The sequence below is a fragment of the Lampetra planeri genome, chromosome 45 (genome assembly GCF_965212315.1).
Source record: "Lampetra planeri chromosome 45, kcLamPlan1.2.h2, whole genome shotgun sequence".
NCBI lineage: Eukaryota > Metazoa > Chordata > Hyperoartia > Petromyzontiformes > Petromyzontidae > Lampetra > Lampetra planeri.
In genome coordinates, this window is record NC_136151.1 from 7,941,090 (window position 1) to 7,960,777 (window position 19,688).

At 46.4% G+C, this 19,688-nt stretch overlaps 1 protein-coding gene and 1 long non-coding RNA gene across 2 annotated transcripts; one reads left to right on the forward strand and one right to left on the reverse strand.

The window, feature by feature from the left end:
• The first annotated feature begins 421 nt into the window (after window positions 1-421).
• LOC144733212 (zinc-binding protein A33-like) lies at window positions 422-19,688 on the forward strand. Its single transcript, XM_078615006.1, has 6 exons — window positions 422-1,074; window positions 1,655-1,750; window positions 7,364-7,597; window positions 9,662-9,684; window positions 10,076-10,179; window positions 18,985-19,688. Exons 1-6 carry the CDS (start codon window positions 517-519, stop codon window positions 19,530-19,532), a joined length of 1,563 nt encoding a protein of 520 aa, XP_078471132.1. The 5' UTR covers window positions 422-516; the 3' UTR covers window positions 19,533-19,688.
• Window positions 6,211-18,240, reverse strand: LOC144733231 (uncharacterized). The gene is made up of 2 exons (XR_013588329.1): window positions 17,882-18,240; window positions 6,211-7,944 (listed from the first exon to the last, which is right to left on the reverse strand). It is a non-coding gene; the product is annotated as an uncharacterized LOC144733231 (long non-coding RNA).

Below are 19,688 nucleotides of genomic sequence, written 5' to 3' on the forward strand. Positions count from 1 at the left end.
TAATGAATGAAAACACAGATGGGGAAAAAAACAAGTTAACCTTTACATCAGAATGTTTGCACAAGGTGCGGTTCCACTGTGGCAATGCACACAGCCTGACCGAGCCGGTCAATCAGCCTGTGGGACAAACCATTATTGCTGTGTCCCGGGTTGCTGCTGCTGGGTTTTGTTTGTACAAATATATCAATTGAGACCGGTCAAAGCTATGTATGTATGTTGAACTTCTTCCACACCGTACGTAGCCAACCGTGCTAATCGGAGGTGCAGGGGAAGGACAAACTAAACACAAAAGCAGTTTTAGCTATTACACACTGCGTGACTGTAACGCCACGTCTACACAGGTGAGCCCAGCCGCCGTGTGGAACATTCCAGGGCGTGTCTCGAGGTATTTATAACTTAACTGCAGGTGAAGTCAAGTTCATTTCCTTGTTCGTCTCCGCTGTGTGAGCAGCTGCTGCTGCGATAGCTCCTCTGTGAGCCGCGGCGAGCGACTGAGTCCGAGTGAAGCCAAGGGCCATGGCGAGCGCGTCTTCCAGTGATTGTGTCGACAGTGAGCTGAGCTGCCCCATCTGCCTGGGCACGTTTGACTGCCCCTCCACGCTGAGCTGCGGACACTCGTTCTGCCTCCGGTGTCTGGACGGTGCCTGGGAGAGAGCGAGCAGCTTCAGCTGCCCGCAGTGCCGAGCGGCCTTCCCTGAGCGGCCCCAGCTGAAGAGGAACGTGGCGCTCGCCAACCTGGTGGAGCAGCTCAGAGTTGGAGAGAGGATGGCTGCAGTTGTCTTCTGTGACACCTGTGGTGATGGGGAGACTCCTGCAGTGAAGACCTGTCTCAGGTGTGAGACTTCCTTCTGTGAGTCCCACTTGAAACCTCACCAGAACAACCCGAGATTGATGGGCCACGTCCTGGTGGCTCCCATTGTCAGCCTGGAGGAGCGAAGCTGCCAGCAGCATGGAGACCCTTACAGGTTCTTCTGTAAGCAGGACGAGAGCCTCGTGTGCAGGGACTGCACCATCGCAGGAGATCACATAGGACATCGGGTCATCACGCTCAAGGATGAACACGAGACACGTAAGGTGAGGCCCTCAAGGAGTGAGAGCTACTCAGATACAGTTAATACTATACCACAACTCGAGCTGATACAAGCTGTCACTGGCCATAACAACATGGGAAGTAAATAATCAGTCTCGATTTAAAGCTTTCGTGACTGCAGGGATTCATCTTCTTGGTTCTTTCGGTAAAGTCACGTAGAAGGGAAATAATAAAATAATACTAATAAAACATAATAAAAATACAATTCTCACGACGTTTCGGCCACAACGCAAGCAGTCGTCCTCAGGTGAGCAGGTCTGTCGGAAAGACGGCATCTCATTCGTGAGAATTGTATTTTATTATGTTTAATTTTTATTATTTTATTATTTCCCTTCTACGAGACTTTACCGAAAAAACCAAGAAGATAAATAATCAGTGTCACTGGGATTATTAGAAACATCTCATGCAACGAACATCACAATGAGTTGATTCTATCTCCACCCTTTTAGACTTTTTCAATCAGTCGGGTCTGACTTTCTGGCCATCACTGTGAAAGGCTCCGTGTGTAGTGGGGCTTAGTCGCTCAGGGAGTGGAGTCTCCTCTGGTGACTTCTTCTCTTGCAGAGTGGAGTTGGAGAGGAGACACGAGCGGTGGAGGAGAAGAGGAAGAAGGCGGAGGCGTCCGTGGGACAGATGAAGGCCACTCGCAAAGACGTGCAGGTACGACGCGTGGACTTTGTTACCCTGTGACCTCCACCCTGCGTGGAGTCTGTGACTCTCCCTGTGAGGACAACTTCATAGACTCAAGTAAACTTTTTTACATTTGAATCAATGTGTAGTAGCTGTGCAGGATATTGAACTATTATTATTATCGCTATGGGTGCTTGAAATGTACACAAATGCAACGTTTATGGAAAAAAAAGTTAATATCTGTTGAGACTGCAAAGCATTTCGCAGGATAACTCGAATGACTTGCAATAGGTGAGATAAAAAAAACAAAGTATGGAGCAACAATTGTATTGAATTAGAAACTAGACATTAAACGAGTGAAGATGGTAAAATGCGACGTGAAATCGTCTATTAAATGCTAGAATAAACACAAGAGATGCGGCTTCAGGAGCGTGTAGGGAATGCAAGAAAACACTTGTGCGCTCATGACAAGCGCATACAACTGTCAAGCAGACTCAACACAACGTAGAGTCAATGACTATTTCAAACATTTTTACGTGAACGAATCGTGATGTATTAGTGAATCACTCTTTTGGTGCGTACATTTTAATGGAAAGGATAATTACGTAATTGCGTCTACTTTTGATATGTCTTCAACGGTATTGCTCTGAGCCTGTTTGCATTATCGCATTCATGAGTTTGTTCATTTATTCGTTTCTCAATCCATTTGTCCTGGTGAGGGTCGTGGCAGCAGAATGTTGAGTAGCACGATCTAGACATCCCTTTCCCTGGTGACAGGCTCTAGCACTTCCTGGGGAATTCCCAGGCGTTCCCAGGCCAGCCGAGTGACATAGTCCCGCCAGCATGTCCTGGTTCGGCGCAGGGGTCTTCGCCCAGTGGAACGTTCCCAGGAGAGTTCCAGGGGAAGTCTACTGAGGGGCATCCTTACCAGGTGCCCAAACCACCTCAAATGGCTCATTTCGATCCAGTTGAACAGCAGCCCCACTCTGAGGCGTTCTGGATTACTGAGCTCCTCACCCGATCATCGAGAGTAAGCCCAGCAACCATGCAGAGAAACTTCATTTCGGTCCCTTGTACCCGCGATCTCATCCTTTCAGACATTATCCAAAGCTCATGACAATAGGTGAATGTGGGAACGTAGATCGACCTGTAAAGCAAAAGCTTTGTTCAAGAACTCACCTCCCACTTTACGACCATGGAACGGTACAGTGCCTGCAACACTTGGAACGCCACACTGATCCACCGGCCGATCTCCGGCTCCCACTTACCATCACTCAGGAAAGAAACCCCGAGGTACTTAAACTCAAACTTGATTTGGAGCTTTCGTGACTGCAGGAATTACTCTTTGGTTCTTTTGGTAAAGTCACATAGAAATAAAAAATAAATTAAATAATAGCATATGACGTTTCGATTGCAACACAAGCAATCATCATCAGGTACGAATGAAAGAAAAAACAAACCTAGTAGAGAAATATAATGCAATACAACACAGAGAGTCGGTTAACGTAACAGTCAACACCCTACCTGGTTGATTACGTTCTTCCAAAGGTTGCAAAATTTGAGAGAGACAAAACACAAACACGGAGACACAAAGACAGACACACAAGCAGAGAGAGACAACACAGAGACACAGAGAGAGAAAAAGTTAAATCCTCCCCGTAGAGGTGGTTCAAACTTGATTTGGAGCTTTTGTAATTCCTGCAGTCACGAAAGCATTACAGGGAACACGGTCATATGCCTTCTCCAAGTTTACAAAGAAAAGGTAGACTGGAGAAGCATACTCTCATGACCCCTAAAATATCTGTAAGAAGGAAAAGAGCTGGTCTATTGTTCCACGACCCTGACGGAATCCTTCTTGTTCCTCCTGAACCTGAGGATCATCCATCCGGCAGGAGCCTCCACTCCAGCACTCTAGCCTTGGCTTTACCTGGGACGCTAAGGAGTGTGATCCCTCTGTAGTTGGAGCACACCATCTAGTCCCTTTTCTTAAAAATGGGAACCACGGCTCCAGTTTGCCAATCCAGAGGTACTGTACCCATCGCCTTCCATGCAACATTGAAGAGGCCTGTTAATCACGACACATCTACACTGTCCAGTGCTTTCAACAACTCTGGGTGAATCTCGTCTACTCTAGCAGCTTTGCCGCTATGAAGACCCTCAACCGCCGCAGAGACTTCAGCAGCCATGATGGATCTGATCCCCCCAGCTGTTTCCAGAGCTGGCTTCTGAGAGGAGGGCTTGTCCACCGGGTTGAGGAGCTCACCAAAGTGTTCCTTCCAGCTGTCAGCTATCTCCTTAGTTGAGTTCAATGTTACGCCACCCTTACTAAGAACAGCCTGGGCCACGCCCCGTCGACCCTTCCCAATACGTCGGATGGTTTGCCAGAATATCTTTGAGGCTGACAGCAAGTCTCTCTCCATGGCCTCTCCAAGTTCCTCCCATACCCGGGCTTTCACTTCAGTGATTGCTACCGCTGCCACCCTCTTGACAAGCAGGTACCTTTCGATCGAGTAAGGAGACCTTTTTCTGAGCATAGCTAGGAAAAAGCCTCCTTATTCAACTTGACAGCGTCCCTCAGCATTGGTGTCCACTAACGGGACCTAGGTTTGCCACTTTCAAAGGCACTGTCTTCCAACAACAGCTTTTCACAGTCGCATCCACAATCGAGGTCCTGAACATTGTCCACTCGGACTCAATGTCCATCACCTTCTCTGGAGAGCAAGATACGTTTTTCCAGAGGTGGAATTTAAAATCTTTCTGCACTGGGTATTCTGCCAGACGTTCCCAGAAAAGCTGCACTATTCGTTTGGTCCTTCTACGTCTATCTGGTCAGTGCCCCAAGCATTACATCTAACTTTCCACCAGGTGGTGATCAGTTGACAGCTCTGCCCCTTTCTTCACCTGAGTGTCCACAACATATGTCCTTAGGTCTGATAATACGAATATAAAGTCAATCATTGACCTTCGGCCCAAGGTGCCATGTTGCCAAGTACACATATGAGCATCCTTTTGTTCAAACATGTTTGTTATTGACATTCTGTTACTATCACAGAATTCCAGTAACATCTCAACATTCGGAGTCAGATCAAGGGTGGCATTCCCCCTTATCACGCCTCTCCAGGTATCTACATCATTTCCCACTGGGACAAACTCCAACTGAACAACACCCAGCCGGGGGCTTGTGAGTATCCCCCATTCACCCGGGGCCTCTCACCAGGGGTTATTCCAGAACAGGAGAGAGACCACCCCCGATTGAGAAGTTTACTTCCAGTGCCAATGCTGTGTGTGTAGGTGAGACCAACTACATCTAGTCGGTACCTTTCCACCTCCTCCACCAATGCCGGCTCCTTCCCCCACACCCCCCCCCCCCCCCAGTGATGTGACATTCCAGGTCCCAATAGCTAGTGCCCATTGCCAAGGTCCAGTCCGTCTGAGACCATCCCACTCCCTGCAATACTGGCATTGCATCCGCCCCTCACTCTTCCTCCTGCGGATGGTGGGGCCACAGGACGGCACCACGTAGCCATTTTGGGCAAGGCTCGACTGGGCTACGTGGGTCTCCTGCCCACCAGCCTCTTCTCGGCAAAAACCACCCCCAGGCCTGGCTCCAGGGGGGGTGTCCCGGTATACCTTGTCTGGGTCAAGTTCTCTGATTTTGGTATTTTTTAACCATTCATAACGTGATGGGTTTTGGACCATTATTTGTCTGGAACGTCCGCCCAGACCTGTTCACCAAGGGAGACCCTACTAGGAGTACAAGACTCCAGGCGACATAACTCTGAGGGTCATTGGAACACACAAACATCACCACCACGATAAGGTTACGAGTATCCAATGCCATGCAAATCCTGCTGTAAAAGAGGGAATTAAGTCAGCTGGTGATAATAATTACGCAAAATCTCAATGTTGTGGAAAATCTTTGTAATAAAAACAGATAAGCAGATAATGCCTCTGTATAAAAATCATGAGAAAAATGTTAACATCATATCAGCCCCACGACGTGGGAGTGCATCGTTTCAAAAGAATTGATTCAGTACAAGAAAGCTCTGGACTGGTTTCCATACCCAGTGTCTCAGTATCAGTCAGGCTTGCTGTAATCAATGCTGGTGTACTTCCCTATGTTCATAGGCAAGGATCTTATCGTAAAGATATAGGTCGTAGTTCGATGCCAAATCATAATACACAACACAAACATAATTATTATATTTGTTGTGGAGAATATAACTAAGGAAATAGATAAACGGACGATATTTTTTCAGTATAGATTTGTCTCTCCACCTAAAATACATATTTCTAAACATCCACGGTCTTCTGGGAGTGCATAATTATAGCATAATTGATTCAGCATATACATATCCCACTCACCACGCAACTCCCTACTCATTACACCTCCACTTAGAGTTGACAACTTCCCAGGTTTGACTTGGACAGCCCGGTAGTTTGCATCTGTGTTCAGGTGACAGGAATTTATTTGGAACGGAATCTTGTAGTATTGTGTTAAAGTTTATTGCAATAGACTGCACAGCTTTGATTAATCTACACTGACTAACATATGTCTAGGTTTGGTCTGCGTAGGAGGTAGCTATCCTACCTTTATTGCCCTGCATAGTGATAGGGCCTTGAATATTAATTGTTACACAGAAAATCCCATTAAGCCAGGAACCCAGTTAATTTGCAAGGGTAATCCTTGATGCATCAGCATAGAACAAAAACAATATAAAGTTGATAGTTGGGGAGGGATATGCAACATATGAAAAGAGTGCATCAGAGCTACTGGGAAAAAAATCATTACAAACATACGTAACAATATTAACACAATAAACACTAGGTGTATTGCACCAAAAAAATACTAATTTATGGTTAGTGAACAGATGAGCTTGAGGTGAAGTGAACATGATTTTACGTAAGCCAATCGTGCTAATCGGAGGTACGGGGGAAGGACAACAAACTAAACACAAAAGCAGTTCTCAATATAGACGATGTAAAAGTGCATAGCTCCAATGGCTTCCTAATATTTTAAGGAAGAACGTTCCAGATGACCACAGAAGCGCACCCGAAAGCATGCGATGCAGCGGCCGTCTTTGTTCGATCGAGTGAATAAAAAAGACCATAATGGCAATACAAAAATTAACAACAAAAGGGTTGGGTCCATGCAGTTACAGCAGCTGAAGTGTGCAGTCTGAGCTAATAGTGAATTGAAACAGTGGAGGGTGGGGAGAGAGCCCAGCCTATGTTGAGAGGCATGGACATCCCAGTAATGTGAGGTAGTTTTAATAACAGGTAATTATAGTAAGTTATTAGTCGTTATTGTTTTCCATATTTGTGTGTAAAATATCTCAGTTGTTTTGAACTATGTTCTTTAGTATGTTTTGGTTCAGTAATGCATCTTAGGTTATATAATGGGACCGTATGGAAAATTATGTTTTGATTTACAATTTAATGTTTCACTTTATGTTGTGATTATTTCCAAAGAGGAATACAATTTTACTTTTTATTTTACTATCCATTTTATGGATGTGAAGGAACTAGATACTTAAAAGTTATCGACCTGTTCAATGAGATGTGAGTAGTCAGAAAACAACGTGATTTTGGTGTTTATAGCATTGAATATTAATTGATAGCATCCATCGCACACCCTTGCAGGATTGCATGGTCCAGACCAAGGCTCATATCTCAGGCGAGTTCGCCCGCATGAGGGCGATGCTGGATGACGATGAGAAGACGGCTCTGGATCGCGTGGATGTGAAGGGGGGCAAGCTGCTGTCCCGGATCGAGGAGAACATCGCTCATTACGAGCACGAGATCAGCGACCTCAAGGCAGCAGCCACGCGCCTGCACGCTCTGCAGGAGGAGAGGGACTCGCTCACGTTCCTGCAGGTAGAGCATTTTCATAGCTAGGATAGTACTCGACTTACGAACACAACTCGTTCCCAGGCCTGTTCGCAAAGTCGAACAGTTCATAAGTCGGAACACAACAATGTACCCTATTTGAATACCATTACAGTTGCTGTCATGAAATGTGTTCTGGTTCAAGAAAAAAACTGAAGCATTGTTAAACTCATAAATAAGAAGAAATACTGTACATTTCCATGTAACACTGTAAAATAACTGTATAGTAAATAAAACATAAGATAAAGTAACATGAATAGAAAAAAATCCGTTGCATTTTCACTTACCTTGAGTCCTGATCCCGTCTTGCTTGTTGAAAGAGGCGCAATGAGTCACTACAATTGAACACACAAACTCACACACGGGGGAGGCACACACAAATGAAAGACACACAAACAGACATGCACACACGGGCCATTTGTGCACGCACAGACACAACAACCGCCATTCGCCACTAAGTGGCGGTGATGTCAACACGACGCTTGTGCCAGGCTATGTGCACGTTGAGATCACGTGAAATGTCGAATACCCGCTAGCAGGAGGTCACGGGGCAGACCCAGGTGCCACGGATCGACTGACTGAGATAACTGGCTGATGCACCACGTGTACCCCCTACTGTACCAACTTGCTGTGCTTTAGCCACCCGGCGCTCCGCTCGTTGTTGTGAGCGTCGCTCCTCCGCCCTCCGTTGTTGTTGGAGGGCGACTGCCTCCAACTGCCCAGTAGCGTCCTTCATGAGCCTCCTCCACAGAGGCCAATCTTGCCACCGCTGGTACCAGTCATCGGCAAGTCCACTCAGCTCCACGTCCTCCTGTACCACATCACTCCATCTCTTCTCTAGCCCATACCGCGCCCGTTTAGCCCTCTCGATCCGGTCGAACAAAAGCTGTTTAGGCATGCGGTGGCTGGGCATGCGGGCTACATGACCCAGCCAATGCAGCCTTGCCTGCCAGAGGAGCTCACCGATGGGACTTTATCCACATCTTTCAAGGATTTGTGAGCTCGCACAATCCAGCCTGGTTAAACCCAGGATGGATCGTAGGCAGGCCAGCCTAAATGTTTCTAACCAGCGAAGATGTTCCATTACGGGGGTGCACTTATCGCAAGCATAGAGAAGGGAGGGAATGACTGTGGCCGAGAAGACCTGAGGCTTCGTGCGGAGCGACAGACCAGGTAGCTTCCACACAGCATTACGCAACCGATGAAAAGATAATGCCGCATGACTGGTTCGGAGTGAGACCTCTGCTGTTAAACCGGAGCCGGTTATGAGCACACTACCCAAGTATGGGAAACTCTCCACTCTCTCCACACCTGTCCTATCACTAATTGCGAGTTGTGGGAGTGGAGTGTCCGATGGTACAAAATACCCAGGCAGGTGCTTAGTTTTGGTGGGGCTGATGGTAAGGCCCCACCTCTTAGTGGCAAGCTCCAGGTTCACCAGCAGCACCTCCAACTCCTCCTCTGAGTGAGCAGCAATTACCAGATCATCGGCATACATAACATGGGTTAGCAATAGGGAGCCATCCCTTGACCACACCCGGGCATCGATCAGCCTCCCATTGTATCTGTACCAGATGGAAATTCCCCTGGTACAGCTGTTGAAGGCTTCACGAACTACGTGGTCGAAATAGATGTTAAATCATGTGGGAGCCAGAGGACATCCCTGTCGCACACAAAGGTGTACTGAGAATGGCTCCGACTCCAGGCCACAGTTTTACCCGGACCCAAAAATCGTCCCAAAATTTCTAAACTACTGACAAAGGTAACGCAATGCTCTGGGTGGATGATTATTTCGAATGTTGGTTCACAATCACTGCCACTCGATGTTGAGTGCCACGTACACCTCATTGCGCGTGGCAATGGTTTGAGGGGTGACACCTTGCTGATGATAATCATCGAGTCCAAACAAATCTTCGGCTTTGTCTTGATTACAACCAACAACACTGGGATACGCGAATGGCTGAGTGCACCCTCATCGCGTCTACCAATAACCGTGTTGTTAACGTGGCTCAAAATGAACTGACTCGTGCCCCCTGTGTCTGACTCCTGCAGGTTCACCTGAAGGAGACAAACCGGTATGGACTCATGAACTCACACAGATTCACACACTGGGTGACTCTGTGTGTGAGACATGATGCTGTGTGTCATGATGCTGTCTGTGAAGATAATGCTGTGTGAGGATGCTGTGTGATGATGCTGTGAGTGATAATGTTTTGTGTTATGATGCTATATGGAGTGTATGTGATGATGCTGATCGGGCGTGATGATGCTGTGTGTGATGATGCTATGTGTGATGATGCTATGTGTGATGATGCTTTGTAGGACACTGGCTGTGTGTGATGATGCTGCATGTGATGATTATATGTGCGATGATGCTGTGTGATGATGCTGTGTGATGATTGCTGTGCGTCATTATGCTGTGTAAGACACGGGCTGTGTGAGTCACTGCTGGTTGTGGTGTCATAGGAGAGACGCTCAGAAGGAAGCTCCACACTCATCTCCCAGCAAAGAAGATATTGCCACGATAAGCGCACAGCAGGGAGCTCTGATCAAACTGCTGCCGTTCATGTGTGAGTAACACGGACTCTTGCCACGTGTGCATGTATGTTATTGCATATGTAATCGTGGCTGTGTGTATGTCGCGATGAAATGGAGTGTGTGGAAAGGGGTTGTCTAGCAGTTAGCATGCTGCGCTACAAATCCAGCCACTGGAGTTCGATTTTTGCTCATGGCCAACACCAGTGATGATTATCTGAACAGGTCCTGAACCGCCCTAGGTAGCCTCAGCCGTAAATACATGGTCGGCTATGTGCGGTGCGAAAGAGGTTAAACATACAAACAAATTAGTATCTGGTGCAGTGTGTAGAAATAGACACGAGAGATACAAAAGTGGTCGGGCGTGGTGCTGGCCAACAACCCCCTCGTGTGCCATGCTGGTCTCCATAGGTGCTCGCTAACGGCATTTGCCCCAACAGTCTGTTAAAGATATACGGGTATATCTTTGCCTTTGTAATGGTGTATGTGTAGTGCTGAACTTTACGCGGACAACTTTTTCCTTTTCTGTCGTCACTTTATTTTATCCAACACAGCACATTTCGCCACCATTCTCCAGCGCATTCTCCGCCCGCTCGCCGCGCTCCGCCGGCCTCGCTCGCCCCGTTCCTCCCTCTCTCTCTCCGTCTCTCCCGACTCCCCTCTCTGCTTCTCCGTCCCACTCCAGCCGTTGCTCTCTCTCGGCTTCTCCGTCTCACTCCGACTGTCTCTCTCGTTCAGCTTCTCCGTCGGTACTACTACTCTGCACTTCTTCTACTCCACTGCTACTCTACACTTCTTCTACTCCACTGCTACTCTACACTTCTTCTACTCCACTGCTACTCTATGCTTCTTCTTCTACTCCACTGCTACCCTACACTTCTTCTTCTGCTCTGACCGACTCCGTCCAGCTCCCATCACAACTCCTCGTCTCACTCTCACTCTCCCGTATTTATGCCGTCCCTATTAATTTCCAATTAATTAGTTGGCGTCCCCCCTAACGCCCCACGCCCCCAGCCCCCCGGCGCCCTTGTCCCCATTCCCAGACTTAGCGGCGCCACCCTGTCCCTGGCAACAACAACCGGCCAATCACTGCCCTGCATCCATAATTGCCTAACGGGTCGTCTCTCTCGCCTCCTTGTCCCCCAGCAACACCAGCCTGTCCCGGTACGACCCCACTGTTCCCAGCCCACACGTGTTTACAATTACCCCCCTTGGTGCGCGTTAAACCACTACATATGTATGCATGTATCTTTAACTTCTTTCACACTGTACGTAGCCAACCGTGCAAATCGGAGGTGTATGGGTGTATGGATGAGCGAGAGTGAATGTTCAATGAAGATGGGGTGGTTTGTGCACCGAGCTACAAACATGGTCACCTACATGTGATTCACGACCATGGCTGGATTGAGAACCAATGTTGGACCTCTCCTAGATCGACTCAGCCTTAATGAGTACCTAGTACATCTGGCAAACATCAGCACTGTGGGCACAACGGCAGCCTGCGGGATTTGTATGATTCAATGATAAAGGCTATGGCTTTTAAAACGAGATCAAGGTAATTATAGAAATCTTATGAATGATTGTTAATGCCCAAGGATCATACATCCAGACCAAGACACATTTGAGATTATTAGGCTTCATATTAACAGACTGATGTTCAGAGAGTCAAACTAAGGCACTTTAAGAATTATTAGGTTCCTCAGTTAATGGCTGAGGATCACAGAGCCAGACTAAGGCATAACCTTGGTTAATCTTGTAACGCACTGTACGTGCAAAGATCAACATTACGACTGTAATGTATTCATTGGACAATACTATATAGCACAGCCACGAGTGTATTTCACTATTACATGAGCTCCATTGATATTACATGTTTGTATTATCCAGTGAGGATGCTGTTGGACAAAGTAACCATTGTAGCAGATTAATCAATGACTATGAGTCTTCTCTGTGATCGATATCATCATCAGACTAAAGCCAGACTACATCACCGTTGTGATGCATTGTTAATGCTGTAGGCTCATATCCAGACTAAGGCAGCCTAATGAGTATCAATATTCATTTATGATGCTTGAGGCTACTATATCCCTACTAAGGCACCTTAAGGATTATTGGGGTCAAGGTTAATACCCGAGGCTCACAAAGCCAGACTTGGGCTATCACTGTGGCTGACCATGTGTATCACTGTACATACATACAGATACATTACTATTGCCCAGGATGCTGTTGCTATGCTGTCTCTGTGAGTGTTTTACACAGAGACGCTATGGCTGAGATTCTGAGGATTCATTATTAGTACTTGAGGCAGCGTGATACAGATTCAGACACCCTTAGGATTCTTAGGGTTCCGTGTTAATTTGTAAAGCTCTCAGAATCAAAGGCACCTTGATAATTATTTTTGAATATTCAGAGGTTTATCAGACAGTCAGCCAGCCCAAAGGCTTCACCCTGGTTGACCGTGCAATTCACTACATAGTGACTACACTACACTATCACACACACGAGTGTACATCATTACACTATCACACATACACACACGAGTGTACATCACTACACTATCACACACACACACACACGAGTGTACATCACTACACTATCACACACACACGAGTGTACATCACTACACTATCACACACACACGAGTGTACATCACTACACTATCACACACACACACACGAGTGTACATCACTACACTATCACACACACACACAGTGTACATCACTACACTATCACACACACACACAGTGTACATCACTACACTATCACACACACACACACAGTGTACATCACTACACTATCACACACACACACAGTGTACATCACTACACTATCACACACACACACACAGTGTACATCACTACACTATCACACACACACACAGTGTACATCACTACACTATCACACACACACACGAGTGTACATCACTACACTATCACACACACACACGAGTGTACATCACTACACTATCACACACACACACGAGTGTACATCACTACACTATCACACACACACGAGTGTACATCACTACACTATCACACACACACGAGTGTACATCACTACACTATCACACACACACGAGTGTACATCACTACACTATCACACACACGAGTGTACATCACTACACTATCACACACACGAGTGTACATCACTACACTATCACACACACGAGTGTACATCACTACACTATCACACACACGAGTGTACATCACTACACTATCACACACACGAGTGTACATCACTACACTATCACACACACACACACACACGAGTGTACATCACTACACTATCACACACACACACACACACGAGTGTACATCACTACACTATCACACACACACACACACGAGTGTACATCACTACACTATCACACACACACACGAGTGTACATCACTACACTATCACACACACACACACAGAGTGTACATCACTACACTATCACACACACACACGAGTGTACATCACTACACTATCACACACACACACACACGAGTGTACATCACTACACTATCACACACACACGAGTGTACATCACTACACTATCACACACACACACACGAGTGTACATCACTACACTATCACACACACACACACAGAGTGTACATCACTACACTATCACACACACACACAGAGTGTACATCACTACACTATCACACACACACACACACACGAGTGTACATCACTACACTATCACACACACACACACGAGTGTACATCACTACACTATCACACACACACACACACAGAGTGTACATCACTACACTATCACACACACACACACGAGTGTACATCACTACACTATCACACACACACACACACGAGTGTACATCACTACACTATCACACACACACACGAGTGTACATCACTACACTATCACACACACACACACACGAGTGTACATCACTACACTATCACACACACGAGTGTACATCACTACACTATCACACACACACACACACGAGTGTACATCACTACACTATCACACACACACACACACGAGTGTACATCACTACACTATCACACACACACACACACGAGTGTACATCACTACACTATCACACACACACACACACACGAGTGTACATCACTACACTATCACACACACACACACACGAGTGTACATCACTACACTATCACACACACACACACGAGTGTACATCACTACACTATCACACACACACACACACGAGTGTACATCACTACACTATCACACACACACACACACGAGTGTACATCACTACACTATCACACACACACACGAGTGTACATCACTACACTATCACACACACACACACACGAGTGTACATCACTACACTATCACACACACGAGTGTACATCACTACACTCACACACACACACAGAGTGTACATCACTACACTATCACACACACACACGAGTGTACATCACTACACTATCTCACACACACGAGTGTACATCACTACACTATCTCACACACACACGAGTGTACATCACTACACTATCACACACAGACACGAGTGGACATCACTACACTATCACACACACACGAGTGTACATCACTACACTATCACACACACACACACACGAGTGTACATCACTACACTATCACACACACACACGAGTGTACATCACTACACTATCACACACACACGAGTGTACATCACTACACTATCACACACACACACACAGAGTGTACATCACTACACTATCACACACACACACGAGTGTACATCACTACACTATCACACACACACACACACGAGTGTACATCACTACACTATCACACACACACGAGTGTACATCACTACACTATCACACACACACACACGAGTGTACATCACTACACTATCACACACACACACACAGAGTGTACATCACTACACTATCACACACACACACAGAGTGTACATCACTACACTATCACACACACACACACACGAGTGTACATCACTACACTATCACACACACACACACACACGAGTGTACATCACTACACTATCACACACACACACACGAGTGTACATCACTACACTATCACACACACACACACACACGAGTGTACATCACTACACTATCACACACACACACACACACGAGTGTACATCACTACACTATCACACACACACACACGAGTGTACATCACTACACTATCACACACACACACGAGTGTACATCACTACACTATCACACACACACACACACGAGTGTACATCACTACACTATCACACACACGAGTGTACATTACTACATTATCACACACACACACACGAGTGTACATCACTACACTATCACACACACACACACGAGTGTACATCACTACACTATCACACACACACACACACGAGTGTACATCACTACACTATCACACACACACACACACGAGTGTACATCACTACACTATCACACACACACACACGAGTGTACATCACTACACTATCACACACACACACACGAGTGTACATCACTACACTATCACACACACACACACGAGTGTACATCACTACACTATCACACACACACACACGAGTGTACATCACTACACTATCACACACACACACACACGAGTGTACATCACTACACTATCACACACACACACGAGTGTACATCACTACACTATCACACACACACACGAGTGTACATCACTACACTATCACACACACACACACAGAGTGTACATCACTACACTATCACACACACACACGAGTGTACATCACTACACTATCTCACACACACGAGTGTACATCACTACACTATCACACACAGACACGAGTGGACATCACTACACTATCACACACACACGAGTGTACATCACTACACTATCACACACACACACACACACGAGTGTACATCACTACACTATCACACACACACACACACGACTGTACATCACTACACTATCACACACACGACTGTACATCACTACACTATCACACACACACACGAGTGTACATCACTACACTATCACACACACACACGACTGTACATCACTACACTATCACACACACGAGTGTACATCACTACACTATCACACACACACGAGTGTACATCACTACACTATCACACACACACGAGTGTACATCACTACACTATCACACACACACGAGTGTGCATCACTACACTATCACACACACGAGTGTACATCACTACACTATCACACACACGAGTGTACATCACTACACTATCACACACACGAGTGTACATCACTACACTATCACACACACGAGTGTACATCACTACACTATCACACACACAGAGTGTACATCACTACACTATCACACACACACGAGTGTACATCACTACACTATCACACACACACACGAGTGTACATCACTACACTATCACACACACGAGTGTACATCACTACACTATCACACACACAGAGTGTACATCACAACACTATCACACACACACACGAGTGTACATCACTACACTATCACACACACGAGTGTACATCACTACACTACACTATGACATACACGAGTGTACATCACTTCACTATCTCACACACACACGAGTGTACATCACTACACCATCACACACACGAGTGTACATCACTACACTACACTATGACATACACGAGTGTACATCACTACACTATCTCACACACACGAGTGTACATCACTACACCATCACACACACACGAGTGTATATCACTACACTATCACACACACGAGTGTACATCACTACACTATCACACACACACGGTGTACATCACTACACTATCACACACACACGAGTGTACATCACTACACTATCACACACACACGAGTGTACATCACTACACTATCACACACACACACAGAGTGTACATCACTACACTATCACATACACAGTGTACATCACTACACTATCACACACACACACGAGTTTACATCACTACACTATCACACACACACACACGAGTGTACATCACTACACTATCACACACACACAGTGTACATCACTACACTATCACACACACACGAGTGTACATCACTACACTATCACACACACACACAGAGTGTACATCACTACACTATCACATACACAGTGTACATCACTACACTACCACACACACACACGAGTTACATCACTACACTATCACACACACACACACACGAGTGTACATCACTACACTATCACACACATATAGTGTACATCACTACACTATCACAAACACACACACACGAGTGTACATCACTACACCATCACACACACACACACGAGTGTACATCACTACACTATCACACACACACACACGAGTGTACATCACTACACTATCACACACACACGAGTGTACATCACTACACTATCACACACACACACGAGTGTACATCACTACACTATCACACACACACACAGTGTACATCACTACACTATCACACACACACACACGAGTGTTCATCACTACACTATCACACACACGAGTGTACATCACTACACTATAACACACACACACGAGTGTACATCACTACACTATCACACACACACACAGTGTACATCACTACACTATCACACACACACGAGTGTACATCACTACACTATCACACACACGAGTGTACATCACTACACTATAACACACACACACGAGTGTACATCACTACACTATCACACACACGAGTGTACATCACTACACTATAACACACACACACGAGTGTACATCACTACACTATCACACACACACGAGTGTACATCACTACACTATCACACACACACACGAGTGTACATCACTACACTATCACACACACACACGATTGTACATCACTACACTATCACACCCACCTCGTGTGCCGTGTCGGCCTTCACAGGTGCTCACCAACACCACTTGCCCCTACAGTCTGTGAAAGGTGACACACGGGAGATGTTTGTGTTTGTTGTACACACACAGAGACGCTGCGGCGGTGTTGATATCCACGTTGCCGCTGCTGCTGTGATCCACTGCCTCCCACGGGCACTTCCGCACAGTGGGGCTGAACGATGAATCGATTCCAAATCGAAGTCGCAATTTGAAACAATGCGATTAGCAAATCGCAAAGACTGCGATTTTTGAAAAGTCCTATTACTGTACTTTCTTATGGAATGTTTTATTTTTTATTATTAGAACTTTATTGATTTAACTTAACAATTAATTCTAGATTTGAAGCTTTCGTGACTGCAAGGATTCATACGCTTAGGTTGATTCGGTAAAGTCACGTAGGTAAAAATAAATAAATATTATAATAAAAGAAAATAACTCAATTAAATCACGATGTTTCGGAGGCAACACAAGTCTCCGTCTTCAGGTGGGAGCGTCACAGCTAGATTTACTGTATCACTTTATTTTACTATTATTACCTACGTGACTTTACCGAAAAAACGTAACAATTGTTCTATGTTTGATCGTTCTATTTCAAGAAATCTTTTTTAACAAATACATGTTGAAAGCAATTAATAAATTTTTAGTTTTCAGCCTTGCATTAGAATATATAGAGCAGTTCACATTGTGATGCTATCATCAAATGTTTTACATCTATTACACAGTGAATATTGAACTGAAGCTCGACTTTTAAAAATGTAGATGACGGGGCAGACAAACGCACCGCTGTACTGTACTTCTGTGCTCTCGCCAGCTGCGCCGCCTGCCTTCGCCAACGCGCGGTGACCGGCGTGGTGAAGTATGGTCAAATGTCCCCCGTGACCCGCACGGTGTAGGGAGACCCTCATCCAGCAGTGGATTGACAAAGTGCCCGTTACATGTCATCACACCGATAGATAATCATTACAACGTTGCATAACAATGCTCATTATGAATTGCTCTACTGTAGTGTACGTGCGTGTTAGTGCACGAGTGCTGTTGTTATAGTGGTGCTGTTGTTACACGGCTACTGTGATTGTCGTTACTGCAGACGGACGCTCACCGACTGTGGACCCAAACTCGGCCCACAACAACCTCCAGATTTCCTCGGACCTCAGGACGGTGACGCGGACCGCTGTCTCCCAGGGTCGCCCCGATCACCCGCACCGCTTTGATGGCTGTGCACAAGCCCTGTGCTCCGAGAGCTTCTCGTCGGGTCAGCACTACTGGGAGGTGGACGTGGGGGGTGCGGGGTACTGTCAGGTTGGAGTCGCGTACGGGACGATCGCAAGGAAAGGGCGTGGTGACGAGTGCGGGCTGGGACAGAACGACTCATCCTGGGTTTTATATAAAGATAACAACAGCTGCTACGTGCGTCATGGTGGTGTATCGACCTCAGTGCCGGTGAGGGATCCTCCCCGGAGAGTCGGGTGTCACCTGCACTGGGAGGCGGGGCTGCTGTCGTTCTACCGCGCCGACTCCATGGAGCTGCTGCACTCCGTCCACCACTCGTTTAGTCAACCGCTCTACCCCGCACTGAGTGTGTGGGGTGATGTTGGTGACTCAGTGAGGATTCTGGATCTGAGTCGTGCGTGCTGAGAGCACGGAGTGTGAGCAGCGCAGAGAAACGGGCACAACGCACAGACTCACGCACACAAAGACACAGATCCCCCGTGCAGCCTTCACAGGCTGTTGGGGCAAGTGCTGTCAGCGAGCACCTATGGGGCCGTCCATAAATGACGTCACGCACCTGGG